The following is a 15,447-nucleotide window of genomic DNA, read 5'->3' on the forward strand; positions in this document are numbered from 1 at the left end:
ACATCACATGATCATTTCGAGGATTTGGGGCTGGGGGAAAGATGGGGACATCTGTCCGTGACACGAGTTTCAACGTTCAACAGCCAATTTGGTCCATGTGTCTGTTATCAAAGGACACAAACACAAAAAAGACAATGAGCCATTGCCGAAATAGAACTGAAAGTAAGTAAGAAATTAAAGTCATTTCGGCTTGAAATGGCCATTTTGTGCTTGTACTTTGACAAACTATGTCACAGAAATTTGACTGAATGAACGCCAATCAGAAGCAGATGGGCAATGTACATAATTGACTTTTCTTCATATCTATTACTTCCACTGTAGGATGACAGTGCCTGCTGATCTTGCAGAATGTCTGACTTGCAGTTGATGCTGATACAATATTTGACTTGGAGTCCCCTGAGACATTTTAAAAGCTTAAACATCACAAAGTTGCACTCATCAGACATTTTAATTGCTTTGTTCAGTTTCTGCCTACTGACTGATGCCCCCGTCCCCGGACCGTATCCATCACTGCAGCCTCTCATTGTCATTGTAACTTCAGTCTAAGCGGCCATGATGATGATGATGATGAGAATGATGACGATGCAGCGGGGGCGGGGGAGGAGAAGGCGGCAGTTAAAAATAGAGCAACCGATCAGAGGTAGGCAAAATTTGCTGAGTCACACTCGGCTTCCTGTCTGGAGGAAAACTCGCCTCTCTTCCATCCTCGGATGTATGCAAACTTGGAGGCCATTTTAGTAGTTTTCTACATGCATAGCTGCTTTTGTTTATTGTCAAATAACTACAGCGAGTTTCTTTTTAAAGATGTCTGCCATACTCATGTTGAAACTACTTGCACCGCCTCCCTCTCTCTCTCTCTCTCTCTCTCTCTCCCATGTTAACATTGCCCCGCACGTCCTCACCTCCTCCCCTCTCTTTCCCTCTCCTTCATTAGCAGGAAGAGCAGAGCAGACAAGGGTGGGACAGTCAAGACAGCACAAGAAGCAGCAGCAGCAGCAAAGCATCATGGACGTTCTGAAGAAGGGGTTCTCCATCGCCAAAGACGGCGTGGTGGCCGCCGCAGAGAAGACCAAAGCTGGCGTGGAGGAGGCCGCCGCCAAGACCAAGGAGGGGGTCATGTACGTCGGTGAGTGTGCAAAGGCCAAATGTTGCTTCATGATGACGATAGCAAACAAGTGCACATTGTTTCAAAGGGTAAAACAAGGGAATATTTCATATTATGTTGTGATTTGCGAGGATGAAGCTTCCCAAAATATAATTAATTATTTGTCCATGGGTGAAGCCCAGGAGGGAGCGAGGGATGGGAGACTGCGGCAGAAGTGCCATTTTAAAAATTAAAATCCAAATGACAGAGACGCAGGGTCATGCAGAGTATGTGGAGGAAGGTTCAGGACAGGACGGAGGAGGAGTAGCTTGAGGAGGGGCACGCTTGGAGAAGAAGTCCTGGCGGAGCTATGGGTGTGGCCCTGGCAAGACTGAGTTGTTGAGATGGAGGAATAGAAATAGAAGAGAAAACCAAATTGCAATGTGACTCCAAGTTAGAGTAAAAGACATTCCTCACTATATTGACGATCATTGGTGCTGCGATGACCTATGTCGAGGATTTAGAAATTACAGTTAAAAAAAATTCCCATCCCTTTGTTCCCAAAAAAAAAAAATTTAAAAAAAAAAAATAATTGACAAAAAATGCACAAACATAAATTAATTATAATGCACTTCCTTGTTTGATACTTGAGATGGGAAAAATTGTTGATCATTGTTTTGAAGAAGAAAAATGGTGGACTACAGAAATTCGAAAATGTTCACTGTTCTGTAAATTCGGAGGGGTTGGAGAATTAAACGAGGTATTTAAATGATTTCCAAAAATATTATCTATTTATTGTAAAATGCTTAGCTGTCGATCAATCAATGAATTATTTTCACCAGTCGTCCATTTCCATTCCCGGTTTATTTTTTTAATAATGCCTTTATTAGTCCCACAATGGGGAAATTCGAGATTCAAACCCAGGCCTCCTGGGGAGACTGGGTCCTGAACGCGGCGCCTTAGACCACTCTGCCATCCTGGCAGCCACGAGATTCGAACCCAGGCCTCCTGGGGAGACTGGGTCCGGAACGCGGCGCCTTAGACCACTCGGCCATCCTCATTAAACAAAGAGAATTACGTGTTTTTAAAACCCCTATCCAACTTTGCCTTTAAGTCCACGAGCTTAATGCTAAAACATAATGGGAAACACCACAGGTGGGCTAATGAATAGCATTTACGCAGCAGAGATATAAAGCTTCAAGCAATGGCTATTAGAACACAAGCAGTGGAGCAACACATATAGATAGTTATTTATTATGTATCCTCAATATCCAAAACATGGATACAAACGTGGCCAAGGGATGACCAAATTGTATTTTCAAGGCACCACTTTATGGATATATAATACAGGCGCCATCTGGTGGCAACTTGCTTCTTAGCAGCTCTTTTCAACTGATGGGCGGAGCTTCATTTAGTCTTTTCTAATAGTTAACGAGACGTGATGTCATCGCGTGATTAAACTGCGAGCGCTAAGAAAAAAAAAGTCTAAAGCACAATTTGAAACCTTAAGCCAGTGCAATTTTTCCTCTTCACTGCAATGTCCAGAAAAGATCAGAAAAAGTGTAAATATTCCAAAAGGGATGACATCAATACTATGGCGCCAACCAAAGGGCGTCGAGGGGAGCACAGCGTAGCGCGTGACGAGTGGGAACAATGATTCTAAAGATAAAGATAAGATAAAGATGTCCTTTATTAGTCCCACAATGGGGAAATTTGAGGTGTTACAGCAGCAAAGATAAAGACCACACAAAGATATAGATTCTGTGGTGTTGGCTGGATGGACTCAAACATCAGCGAGCATACACACACATGCACACACACCCCTACACGCACACACACACACACACAGAGCAGCTGTTTGTTCCTTCAATTGGAGTTGAAAAGCTTGTGATGTCACACAAGGATAACATTTTTTGGACTAAAAATCATGAACTGGAGCAAGGATACGCAACAGGAGGCCCGCTGGCTGCCCACACGCTGGATTTAATTTTGAAATGTTGCAATGAAATGGCAACCTCAAGGATGTTGCAGTGGGCGCATCAGAGAAGAAAGGCGGAGCGAGTCCTGGTTACTTGCCAGGCCCTGCATTAAGTCAGGAAAATGGCATCTTAGAGGTCAAACACAAAGCAGATGATATGATCACTCAAATTTAAACATAAGCCTCGCTGCCGAGTATTCTTAAAGCTATACCGCATAGCGGTCTCAAGCTATGCCTGAAACAACACGCATGAGGGCTGATTTGTGGGCCGAACTAGAATCCACTTCCGGCCTTAATTGATTATTAATTATTAATAATTGAACCCGTTTTTTAAATTTGTCACCCCCCCATCCCAAATATGTGCGTCTGGCCGGGCGGGAGGGTCGTACAGTTCCACCCTTGGGATGGACTGCCCAGCTCTGTGCATTTCATAACAGCTGCAGCTGTAACAGATGAGTGGTTTCATGTAATCCTTTGCCGCCCTCTTGTGGCATCTCTAGGCAATTACAAAATCTTTTTCGAGGGGGCGTCAATTACATGAAATCACTCATACCTGGATCAAAATGATTTTAACTTATTGCGACCACTTGATGAAATAAAATTGAGTAAATTCCACTCATTTTTTTTCAGTCTACTTTCCCCCAGCATTTGTTTACCTTTAAAATATGCTGATTATGGCTTCATCTCATCATTTTTCCCATATTGTCATGGTGCGGCGGTGTGATCTCGTTACATTGTTAATAATCCATAGATTTTAAACCGTGAACAACAATGGAAGTGGCTAACCGAGCTCAGAAGTGCAGTTCATTAAGTCGTACTCATTTCCAAACATGCACGCTTATCATGTCCCTCATGTGTCATTTCCAGGAAACAAGACGATGGAGGGCGTGGTGACCGGCGTCAATACAGGTATGAAAACTGAATCACTCACTCGATCCCTACTCACCCGTTCATCAGGAGAACAGGCATTGGTTTTGCCCCCCCGGCCCTACCACACACTTTCTCCTGCCTACTGTGACACATATCCTAGTTTATACCATACAAAGACATTCTCTGTCCCAGTGTCAGTTACCTCAACTTGCCTGACTTCCAACATTTCCGACATTTCTCACCTTCATGAACGACGTGGCAAAACAAGATTGATAACTTTTTTTTATCTTGATCTTCAACTCAAAAGCAGTGACAACCTCATGCAACATCACCATCCTCACGGATCTGTTAGTTATTGCATTCCAGACAAGCTTGGTGAGACCCCTCTTCCACACCTTCCGATTGAAAAATGTACTTGATGAATATATTCGTTGATGACAGTAAATCAGGGGTGCTCATTACGTCGATCGCAATCTACCAGTCGATCGCAAAGATAGTATGGGTAGATTGCATGACATTAAAAAATAAACGTCAGCCTATCATTATCCGTCATGTGATTGATACAGGGCACCCAGTCAGATGACGCCTGATTTTTTTTTCTGTAACACAAAGGTCACCACGCATGCGCAAACTACGATGCTAAGTGCAGCACAACTAACAAGCTAGCGAGTTGGTTACCTCCAATTTTAAGCCCTTGTTTTATTCTCTTGAACTCAAGGAAGGGTATAAACATGAGTGGGGGTGCTGGACCAAGTAAGAAGACAAAAAACGTATCACTTTCATACGGAATGGGAGGAGGAGTTGTTTTTCACGATTACATTGTCGAAGTGCGTTTGCCTCATCTGCCAGTCTACGGAATACCAAAGAAGGGAAATGTGGAGCGGCATTTTCGGACTGTTCTTGGAAAATATGATAACGACTTTTCACCGAAAAGCGAGCTACGTAAATAGTGTCGATGAGTGATTCCCAACACAGACTACGACATGTTGATGTCCGGGTGTCCTTCCAGTGTCCCAGAAGACAACCGAGCAGGCCAACATTGTGGCCGACGCCGCCGTTGCCGGGGCTAGCGAGGTCGCCCAGGCTACAGTGGACAGCGTGGAGAACGCCGCCTTATCCACTGGTTTCGTCACTGTGGTGAGCCATGACAGCTTCTGACAGAGTTTGCACTTTTTTCCCCATTTAACAAAAAAACAATTCGGAGTGATTTTTTTTTTTCTCTAGACCGAACTAGGGGTTGAACTGATTACTCACGTTACATTGACGTTCAACACATGAAGTCGCCAAATCACAAATGTGTGTTTGGCATTTTGTCGACAAATTTACATAAAGAGGACTTTTGTCTTGCTTCTGTCGCCGGACTTGCAACGCTCTGTGGAGCCGCGGAATGTCCAGCCAACAAGGCCACACAGTTGACAAAGTGGTGTCTAGCTTCGGTTATTTTGATTCCAATGTCAGATGATTCATATCACTAACCATTTGGTTTTGTTGGGCTCCAAACTGTTCCCTTGAAATATGCCTCAATGTGAAACAGGTCAGTTCGGCTAAAAAGGTCACGGACCGCTGTACTGTGCTGCAGAAATATCAACGATGTCATTGATTAATCGACGTTGCTTCAGTTTGAAATGCCATTAAAGTGATTTGGGATTATAGCTTGGAGTCTATTTGCATTTTAAACCGTTATCATAGTCAATTACAAGCATAATATCTTTTTTTTATTTCCTCAAATGTGGCCCCCAGGGAGATTTGTCAGTAAACTTTTGTCCCGATTATAACGGATTGTCTTTGTTTCTGTTTGTATCTGGACTGGATGGAAACAGGAGGAGGCGGTACCAGCAACCGAGGAGGTGCCTGATTTGTTGGATGGACTTGATGAATGACTGACAGATTGCATGGCATGATACTCTTGGGCTTGTGAATTCTACCGCTGCTGCTTATTCGCGCTTTTAACACATTATTTGAAGTCATTGCAAGTAATGATTTGCTATGTGAGAAAAAAAAATCTGACTTTGGGGGAAATTTCATTATTTCAAGTGATGCCACCCAAAAAGTGGGGACTTGGGTTCTCGTGGGTAATGGAGTAAATTTCTCTCTCATGCCTTCATTTATTTAAAAGATACATACTGTGCTGTTCATAGGAACATGGCTGATGAAATCAGCATACTGTAAAGTTCATGAAACAAAATGAAAAAACTACGGTATAACTCAGTGAAACGCTAAATCTTATCAAATGCACTAAAATGAATCTGCTGTTTGTAATGACGATGAAACCATCTCTTAATCTCCTTTGCCATTTGGAAGGTGTATTAGATCTTTTACTTACTACATTTTTTGCGACGACTGCAGAATGTGACGTCGTCAATCTGCTTCTAATAATGGCTAATCAACTTTCTCATCCTACTAATTTGATTTTGGACCCCATTGTCATCTTTACTTTCACAAGGGCTTGAATATTATTTGGAATATGGTCTTGCTGTGGCACCATCGTTCCAATTTTCTACCATTTGCTGACACCCACGTCACCCACCAGGCCAGCCCCTGCCTTTCATATTCATACTATGGTGTAAAACGTGACGAGAGTGACCCCAAGTGAATAAAATAAATACTTGCACCTCATGTGCACATTTTATATTGGTATTGCTGTTTAATAATGAAAAATATATATTTTTAAATCGATTACCCGGTTAATTGATTGAATGAGTGGTCGAATACTCAATTCTAAAAATATTTAAAATTTGCAGCCCCATTTGTTATCAATCACTTTTATTCATAGGGGTTTTGTGTGTGGCAGTCAGAAATTGGTTCAGTAGCACTGTCTGGATTTTTGGGGCTATACTTCTGACCCTGGAACCAGTTTGACTGGTTTATCATGACTATACCTGCAAAAAAGTGTCAAGAAGCCATTCCCAAAAAGAGGCAGGAAGTCTGCCATTTTGGTTTGAAGTGGCCACTTTCACCTCATTTTAGCCAATTCCAACTTGTTTATGGGAATTTGACTGACTGCCAGTAAATGTGAAGCATGTATACTAGACAGGCCAGTGACATGAAATTATGAGACAAGCTTGTCGCATAGCTACCAAATCTCAACAAAATACAGTGCATTACGCGGATGCTAATTTGTAAAAGAATTTAGTTTTTCAACATTAACGACTAGCGATTAAAACAAACCCACAATCACTCAAAGACAAGCGACAGGAACAGTTATGTAACCATGAGAATACTGAAATTAAGAACAAATAGCTACTGGGTGAAACACTGTCATAGTACACTGAGGCAGAACAAGATGGCGGTGGTCATGTGACCTGTGTGCTGCCTTTTCCAGCAGACTGACTCTCCAAAAACAGAAGATGGAGAACAGACCCAACAAGGTACTCAGTAGGTGAGTAAACAAAGGTAATGGACAGTTAACATTTCATTAGCTTTTAAGAGTCATTGCCAAGGGCCTTTTTAACTGGAAGAATTGCACACATACAGAAAAAGGGTGCTTTTAAAATATGTATGTGTATGATTTTCCATCATCCAGGTAATGGGAATCAACAAAGTTTGAATCAACTTCTCTATTTCAGAAAACATTTTTATAAATAATGTATTGAATTAGGCTACTATGCTAACAAATTAAGCGGAACATTTTTAAATAAAATAAAGTTTTCAGTGTATTAGTGTCATGGCGGGCGGCACGGTGGACCGACTGGTTAGCGCGATGGCCTCACAGTGAGAGCCAGCATCGGTCGTGGGTTTAAATTCCGGCTCCGGCCATCCTGTGTGGCGTTTGCATGTTCTCCCCATGCCTGCGTGGGTTTCCTCCGGTTTCCTCCCACATTCCAAAATCATGCATGGCAGGTTAATTGGACACTCTAAATTGCCCCTAGGTATGAGTGTGAGCGCGGATGGTTGTTTGTCTACGTGTGCCCTGCAATTGGCTGGCAATCAGTTCAGGGTGTCCCCCGCCTACTGCCCAAAGATAGCTGGGATAAGCTCCAGCACCCCTCGCGACCCTACTGAGGAGAAGCGGTACAGAAGATGGATGGATGGATAGTGTCATGGCAATCAACAAAGTCTACTTCTCATTTTCAGAAAACATATGACGTATTCAATTGCGCTATTAGGTTAACATTCATTCATTCAATATCTGTACCGCTTCTCCTCACTCGGGTCGCGGGATTAGGTTAACAATATATGTGAATATATAGTCATATTTGAAGTGACTTTTTTTTTTACTCTTCCAGCATCAGCACTCACTTCCTGTTTGTGCTCGTCCAATGAAAAAGAAGACCAATCCCCGCCTTTTCCCACGTGATGTCTTAACTCCACTCCCTCTTTTACGCCCTCTCTCCACACAGCTCTCGGCTGATTGGTCGGCGTGTGTAGTGACGTCACCAGGGCGCAACAGTGCTGCTTTAAGTGTCCAATCACAGGGCTGGATGTCACAAACATGTCTGATACCTTTTGTCGTGCATGTGGCTAAATCAAGAAACACTACTAAACAATCACCACACACTTATCTGCAGTCAGTGTCGCCAATATTAACTGAGCTTCAGTGCTACTTCCTTTTATAAGACAAGACAAATGAAATAAAGTTACCTTTGTCGTCCATCCGGATGTGCTGATTTTATTTAGAAATCTGTCTGGTGTTGTTCCGAATGGGACTACTGTACTCCGATAAATTTGTGGCGTTGGGATTATGTGTGACAATTCAGAATGCGTCTAAACTGCACAACAAGTAAACTTATTTTGGGATATTGGTGTGGTGCCGAAAAAAAGGGACTCACTCGGGAGGAGAGGAGTGTCACATACTTTTGAAACACGATAAGGCAGTCCGCGGAGTTCAGCGCACAGAGAACCCGGAAGAGAACCGGAAGTGCGGCACTGGCATTGCTATGTAACGGCCCACCGAACGAGGCGTTTGGTGGGGTAATTCAGTATCAAACAACCACACCGTTAAGCGAATAAAAGCTTTCATACAATAGACATTTATATTGATTTATTACTCTTTTATAGTTTCAAAAGACACGAGCGTCGCCCAAAGTGATATCACTGGTGCACTATCAACCAGGACGCGTTCGAAGGAGAGCGGCAATTAGAGAGGTATATTTCCACTTATGGTGATTTTGTAAAAAAAAAAAAAAATCTATACTGGTGCATCTAAGGATAAACACGGTGGAGTGCGAGTAGCAGTGTACATAGTCTACCAGAATTCAAAATTGAAATATGGGGGGATTAACGCAGAGGTTTCAGTGTGTACTGGAGAGATTGGCACACATGGCATCATGGCGTTGAGGGTAGCTGTCGTTTGCAATGTAAATAAATGTGCGGATAAAGGACGTCTTTAATAACACAATGTTGATTTTTTAACCAATCTGATTGTCAACTGAGAAAAGTGTCTTCAATCGACTTAAATATATCAGGTGCCACTTGTCAAATGACTAGCAGAAGTGCAAGCGGATGACTTCTCCTTTAAAACACAAACGCTTTTTGGGGGGAGGCTGTAACAGAAAAACACAAATAAAGTGGAAATAACTACAATGAAAATGATCTATTTCATCAGACATGAAGCTTATGTTTGACTTTATTCCACTTGCAGCAAAAATAATTCTTGTCATGTCAGATGAACTTGATTTGGCTTCAGTTCGTCATTTACCCCTCGCTTCCTTTCTTCCTTCCGGTGTCGGCACAAACGCAAAAAAAAAAAAAAAAAAAACTGAGGCAACAAACAAGGGGCATGCACACACATTGACGTGAATAGAAAATGCTGTAAAAGGTGGATGTGCAACCACGCACACCACTCACGGTGTGTTTAAGGCACGATTACACTGCGGTACATTTGCACACTTTGGAAGCTTTTTTTTTTTTCTTCTTCTCTTTCTCCATGTTCTCCACCTTTCATGGGGACCTTCATTCATGCTTTGTAGCAACAGGCAAACAGGACAGAGTACATCCAGAAATTCTTTCAGCTGCTTGTTGTCCTTGCATTTTCTCTACTCGCGGAAAAACACAAACTTCTTTTCCTGCCTTGTCGTATCTACTCAAAAATAAAGTAAAACAAGTGCCACTCTAAGAAACTGCTGGATGTTTTAGGAAAAAAATCAAATAAAACTCATATTAGATTATATAAATCACTTTTGATGAGCACCAAATGAAGGAGTGACCCACGAAAAATAAATAGCACACGTTCCGAAAGAAAAATTGCTTGAAATTTAAGGAGAAACAGATGTGTGTTGTACTGATGATCTGTGCTTAGTTCAGGTGTCTGCAAATGTGTAGGCCAGCCTGTGGTGAGTTCAAGGGTCTGTAATAATGAAGTTCAGTACTGTATGTGATTCGTTAGTGTCAGTAAAAATGTGGATGAGTATGTGGTTGGTTGGTTTAGGGTTTTGTCAGAGTGTAGGACAATCTATGTTGAGTTCAGGGGGCTGACATAGTGTAGGATAGCCTTTGGTTAGCCTGAGCACCAAAAACAACTGCTTAGCTGGGATTTCTTTCCGAATTAAAACTTGAAATAATAATAAAAAAAAAAAAACAAATTGATTTTTCATTTTTTTCCCATGATTTACATCTGGTTTACTGTTTGTTTGTGTAAATTGCTCGTGAAAAAGTGACTGTCAAAAGATAGTGAAAACAAAGTGTTGCAGGGCTTTTTTTGTTTTTGCACATTCGTGTAGAAGTGATGATCAGCAGGTGTGTGTGAGTGTTTAAGTGGTTTTCTGGTTACACATTGATGGCGTGAGCGTGTTTCTTGCACAGAGGTTTGTCTTTCTTGGAGTAGAAGGGTTGACCCTCCAGGTTCACATGACACACCTGAAACGACAACAACAAAGTCAACGTACACTTTACACTGATAACAAATGTTCAGAACCAAGCTTTTTTTGACCTAACAAAAATCCATCCATCCATAAACTGATCCGCTTCTCCTCAGGAGAAAGGCGCACTACACCATGAACTGGTTGCCAGCCAGTCACAGGGCTGACATAGACACCGTCACTGAGTGGGAACTGAACCCACGCTGCCCGCACACAACTCAGGCGAGTGTACCACTACACCGTCAGTGACCCCAAAACTTCAACTACTGTATACAAGTAATGGGACTGTTTATTTAACCAATCACATTTCAGATTCGTCTTCACAGGGCCAGAGCGCTGACCCTTGATGCCATCAGCATTTTTCCATGGACAGAGCAAAATGGTTTACAGCCAAGTTTGTTAAGCAAAACAAGTCCGCATTGTTTTGCACATGTTAATACATTTCATAATCAGCAACTCTGGTAAGTATGATGAATCCTATTTGATTTCTTTGTGGTTTTGTCATGTTCTTAAATACATATTTATCTTTTGTCTGTCCACTGTATTATGGCTTAGATTTGTGTACAGCAGGTGTATGTGGGCTCATCTCTGTGGAGGAGGTGACAGGGTGTGGCGTAGAGTGCAAGTGTTTCTCACCGCACACACGAAGCAGGTGTCGTGCCAAGTGTGACCGAGAGCCTCGATGAATTTATCTCCAGCTTCCACCGGGAAGTCACAGCCGTGACACTTGGTGCTGAACAGCGCCACGTAATCTGACAGCGGGCAACAACCGGCAAAGCCGTTAACGGACCGGTTGCATAATTGTAACACACAACCACGTGTAAGCGTCACGGCGGTGCACCTTTCTCGCAGTACGGCTCTCCGTCCTCCATGTGGAAGAGGCTGTTACCGAAGGGTTTGCCGCAGGCGGCGCACACGAAGCAGGTGGTGTGCCACGTCTGCCTCAGAGCGTGCATCACTTCCTGCCACGCAACACAGCAAGTAAACTCCGACAACATCAAGCAACATAAAAAAAAATCCTATTTCGTCTGACATCCTCACTCTTCCTTTTGATTAGTTCAGTGGTCTGATATAGTGTAGCTCAGTTTTTTGTTAGTTCAGATGTCAGTTATAGTGTAGAGGTAGGGCAAATCAGTTGATTGAAGCCCAGTGGCAGGTTAGTCACCACAGTCCACAGGGTATCAGAACCCCAGTCCAAGCTCAATCAGGCATGGTTTCACCAGCTGACATCATTATGGACCCCATCCAGCCACGAACAGCAGTAGAGAGGAAGATGGATGGACAAAATCCTCAAATCTTGTGGCCAAAAACCTGTCAGAAAAAGGAGTGGGAAACTACTGATGCAGAACTTCTGCAACTCCTAGAAGATCTGAAAGGAGGCGTGGAGAAGAAGTTGGACAAGACTGGAGAGACAATTTACAACTATGGGGTAGAGATATTTGGCGTGAAAAGCAAGAACCTTTGATCACAGAAGGAACCAGCATTTCCTCTCAAGTCCAGGAGACAATGAAATACTGAGAGGCTTGTGAAGGAACAAAAGTGCTTGAGAAAACAATGCAAGAAGGCCACAGAAGAGGAAAGGAAAGGACTGGAGGCGCGACAAGGGGACATCAAGCAGCATCTTGCAACACTGAGAAGAGTGGAATGCCTTAGAAAGCAACACAAAAACAAGGAACGAAGGAGGACTGCATTCTATCAGAGATCCCTAAAAGTTTGTGAAAGTCCTCTTTGGTAAGGAGAAATCTGGGATCCTCAAGGCACCCATAAGGGAACTAGAGGAGTACCTAAAGAAGACTTTCTCCGCCAACCAGAGGCATGTGCCAACCAGTATTCAGAATGACGTGCCACAAATCCAAACATCGGAGCACCAGATGGAAACAAGGCCCCCTACATGGAACAAAGTTGAGGGCACAGTCAAGCGGGCAAGAACAGCCTCAGCCCCTGGGCCCAACGGCATTCCATATCGGCTGCGTCTTCCTTCAATCAGGGCGTACATGGATGACATCACAACAATAACAACTACAAGCGGATGTACCAGACGCCTGCTGGATTAACTCCAGAGAAACATCAAGTGGACACGGATGGAGATTAAACCCAGCAAATCCCGCATTATCTCCATTGTCCGAGGACAGCTTGCTAACAAAAGGTTCCACATCAACAACGAGCAATACCAACAGTTCTGGAGACACCAATCAAGAGTCTTGGCCGCTGGTACAGCGCAGAACTCAAGGACTCGAAGCAGGTGGAGCAACTCAAGCAAGATACCATCAGTGGCCTTAAGCAGATCAACAACACTGCTCTCCCTGGAAAGCGGAAGCTGTGGTGCTTTCAGTTTGGACTGCTTCCCCATCTCATGTGGCCAATTTCCATCTATGAGGTCACCCTACCCCATGCCAACCGCCTGGAGAGGCTTGTGAAAGCGCAAGTGAGGAAGTGGCTCGGACTGCCGAGAAGCATGTATGCCCTCTCCCTGCCAATCTCCAGCCTGGTGGTGGAGTACAAATGTGCCAAAGCAAGGCTGGAAATGACCCTCACCAAATTCCGGGATCCACTTGTCAGAGATGCGGTTCCAACCCTAGCAACAGGGTGGAAATGGAAACCATCGACAGCAGTTGAGGTGGCACAGAATGCCATCAGGCACTGAGACATAGTGGGGCATGTCCAACAGGCAGAGGGGGCCTTGGCTTGGAAGCAGCAAAACCTACATGGCAAAAGGCTACGACAACCGAACGGCGGCATATGGTGGTGGAAGAGGTGCGACATCAGGAAGAGGCAGCCAGGTGTGCTAAAGCAGTCTCCCAAGCTCAGCAAGGCTGCTGGATGACATGGGAGGGCGTAGAAAGGAGGAAGATCACGTGGAACGAGATGTGGAGCATGGGGGCTCATAGATTAAGCTTCATCATTCAGGACCACTTATGATGTCCTGCCCCCTCCAACCAACTTTCAACTTTTCAACTTCTGGTATGGAGAAGAACCACTCTGTCCCCTGTGTGCAGTCCCAACAAGCCTTAAACACATCTTGGTGGGGTGCAAGACCAGTCTGACACAAGAAATATACACCTGGCGCCACAACCAGGTACTGAAGTGTTTGGCTGCCAAAATTGAGACCAAGAGGGGAACCACCAATGCCATGCCTTTAAATCTCCGGACTACCTTCCCACAGAAAACACCCTTCGTTCGAGAAGGGGAGAAACCGCGAACCAAGACAGCTCTTCTGGAGTCAGGCCCACTGACCGTAGCCCGGGATTGGGAAATGCTGGTGGACTTCAGCCAGAGGCTCACTTTCCCACCTCAAATTGTGGAGACAAACCTGCGCCCAGACCTAGTCTTATGGTCTCAATGTTGCCAGTGGGTCCTCATTGTTGAGCTGACTGTCCCATGGGAGGATGCAATCAATGAGGCATACGAGTGGAAGAGACTGCGGTTTACCAACCTATCAACCAAGGGGCGGGGCTGGTGGGTGAAGGTGTGGCCAGTGGAGATGGGCTGCAGAGATTTCGTAGCCAGGTCCATCACAAAGCTCCTTAAGGAGGTGGGCATCAGAGGATGGGACCCACGGAGCACAATAAAATAACTTGGCATGGTAGCAGAACGGAGCAGTCACTGGCTGTGGCTGAAATGCAAGGATACAACATGGGCTGCAAGATGACCAAGTGGTGCCACTGTGCGACACACACCCAGGTCTGATCAGCCTGCGGTGGGTCAATCTTGGCAGAGGGTGTCTTGTGAGAAAATGCCCGAAACACTCAATGACGTAGAGGCACACAACTGACGATGTGTCGGGCGGTGTGCACATGATTATTGGTGCCAAGTCCCACTCCACTCAAGAGGACAGGTCCAACTCCTCATCGGTTGTGCTGAACATTAGGGATTTTTCAACAGGTAGTCCTTTGTGATGAGTTCAGATATCTGTAATAATGTATCAGAGTCTGGTTTGTTCTGGAAATTCCGGACAGTCTGTGGTTAGTTAAGGTGTATTTAATATAGTCGGGCAATTTGTGCTAAGTTCAGGTGTCTAAAATAGTCACGACAGTTAAGGTGTTTGGAATAGTGTAGGACAGTCAATGGTTATTTCAGGTATCTGTAATAATCAGAGAAGGGCATTCCGTCCCATGGAACAGTCCGTGTATTAGTATTTGTGGTTAGCTCAAGTGTGTGTAAATAGTGTCACAGCAAAGCGCTGTTGTTACCACGTAGAACTCAAAGGACTAGCTGGTGTTTTTGACTCCTTACCCCCATGACCTTGGTGCTGCAGCGCGCGCAGGTGGGGGCAAAGAACTCCTCGTAGCAGTTCTCGCAGTAAACACTGTTCTGCTCCTCCACGAAGCTGACGTCAGCCAGCGACATGTTGCAGTAGTGGCAGTTGAACTCCTCGGGGTGCCACGAGCGGCCCAGCGCCACCAGGAACGGACCCCTGCGACGGCCGGCACATTTGCATCATTTATGGACTCCGACAGGCCGGGGTAAGCAAGGTGGCAAACCTCTCAAGAAGATACAAAGAAAGGGCTTTTGGCAGTGGCGGAAGTTAACGCCTTATTAAGGTACAGTAAGTGCCCAAGTTTAAAAATTGAAAGTATCTACATACAGTGGTAGAAACTTTGTATGTCTAAATATGGTCAAGTTCATATTTTTTTCCCAAAACGATGCTCTAGGTCAGTGACTAGATGGTCAGCTATTCAAACCAATTATCAACCAAACTTAAGTTTTTGTGAAGCATC

The 15,447-nt window shown here is 44.2% G+C and overlaps 2 protein-coding genes across 11 annotated transcripts in view; one reads left to right on the forward strand and one right to left on the reverse strand.

The window, feature by feature from the left end:
* The first annotated feature begins 884 nt into the window (after positions 1-884).
* On the forward strand, positions 885-8,525 carry LOC148330279 (uncharacterized). Of its 8 annotated transcripts, none has more exons than XM_088304218.1 (6): positions 885-1,126; positions 3,930-3,971; positions 4,942-5,069; positions 5,753-5,779; positions 7,255-7,311; positions 8,159-8,525. In XM_088304218.1, the coding sequence occupies exons 1-5, from the start codon at positions 1,006-1,008 to the stop codon at positions 7,309-7,311; spliced, it is 375 nt and encodes a 124-aa protein (XP_088160344.1). In that variant the 5' UTR covers positions 885-1,005; the 3' UTR covers positions 8,159-8,525. The 8 variants fall into 8 exon arrangements, with proteins under 8 accessions (XP_088160344.1, XP_088160345.1, XP_088160346.1 ...); XM_088304219.1 differs by having other exon boundaries at positions 7,255-7,300; positions 8,273-8,525; XM_088304220.1 differs by having other exon boundaries at positions 7,258-7,311.
* Positions 8,526-9,217: 692 nt separating this feature from the next.
* Positions 9,218-15,447, reverse strand: part of LOC148330280 (LIM domain-binding protein 3-like) — a 32,611-nt gene continuing 26,381 nt past the window's right edge. For all 3 annotated transcript variants that reach the window (XM_088304333.1, XM_088304332.1, XM_088304334.1), the window contains 4 exons: positions 14,963-15,143; positions 11,571-11,691; positions 11,366-11,481; positions 9,218-10,727 (listed from right to left, as the gene is read on the reverse strand). In XM_088304333.1, the coding sequence (XP_088160459.1) occupies positions 10,638-10,727; positions 11,366-11,481; positions 11,571-11,691; positions 14,963-15,143 (508 nt within the window). In that variant the 3' untranslated portion in view covers positions 9,218-10,637. The remainder of the gene's footprint in view (positions 10,728-11,365; positions 11,482-11,570; positions 11,692-14,962; positions 15,144-15,447) is intronic.

Source organism: Idiotropiscis lumnitzeri, chromosome 9 (genome assembly GCF_059441095.1).
Source record: "Idiotropiscis lumnitzeri isolate Australia: NSW breed Sydney's pygmy pipehorse chromosome 9, RoL_Ilum_1.0, whole genome shotgun sequence".
Taxonomy (NCBI): domain Eukaryota; kingdom Metazoa; phylum Chordata; class Actinopteri; order Syngnathiformes; family Syngnathidae; genus Idiotropiscis; species Idiotropiscis lumnitzeri.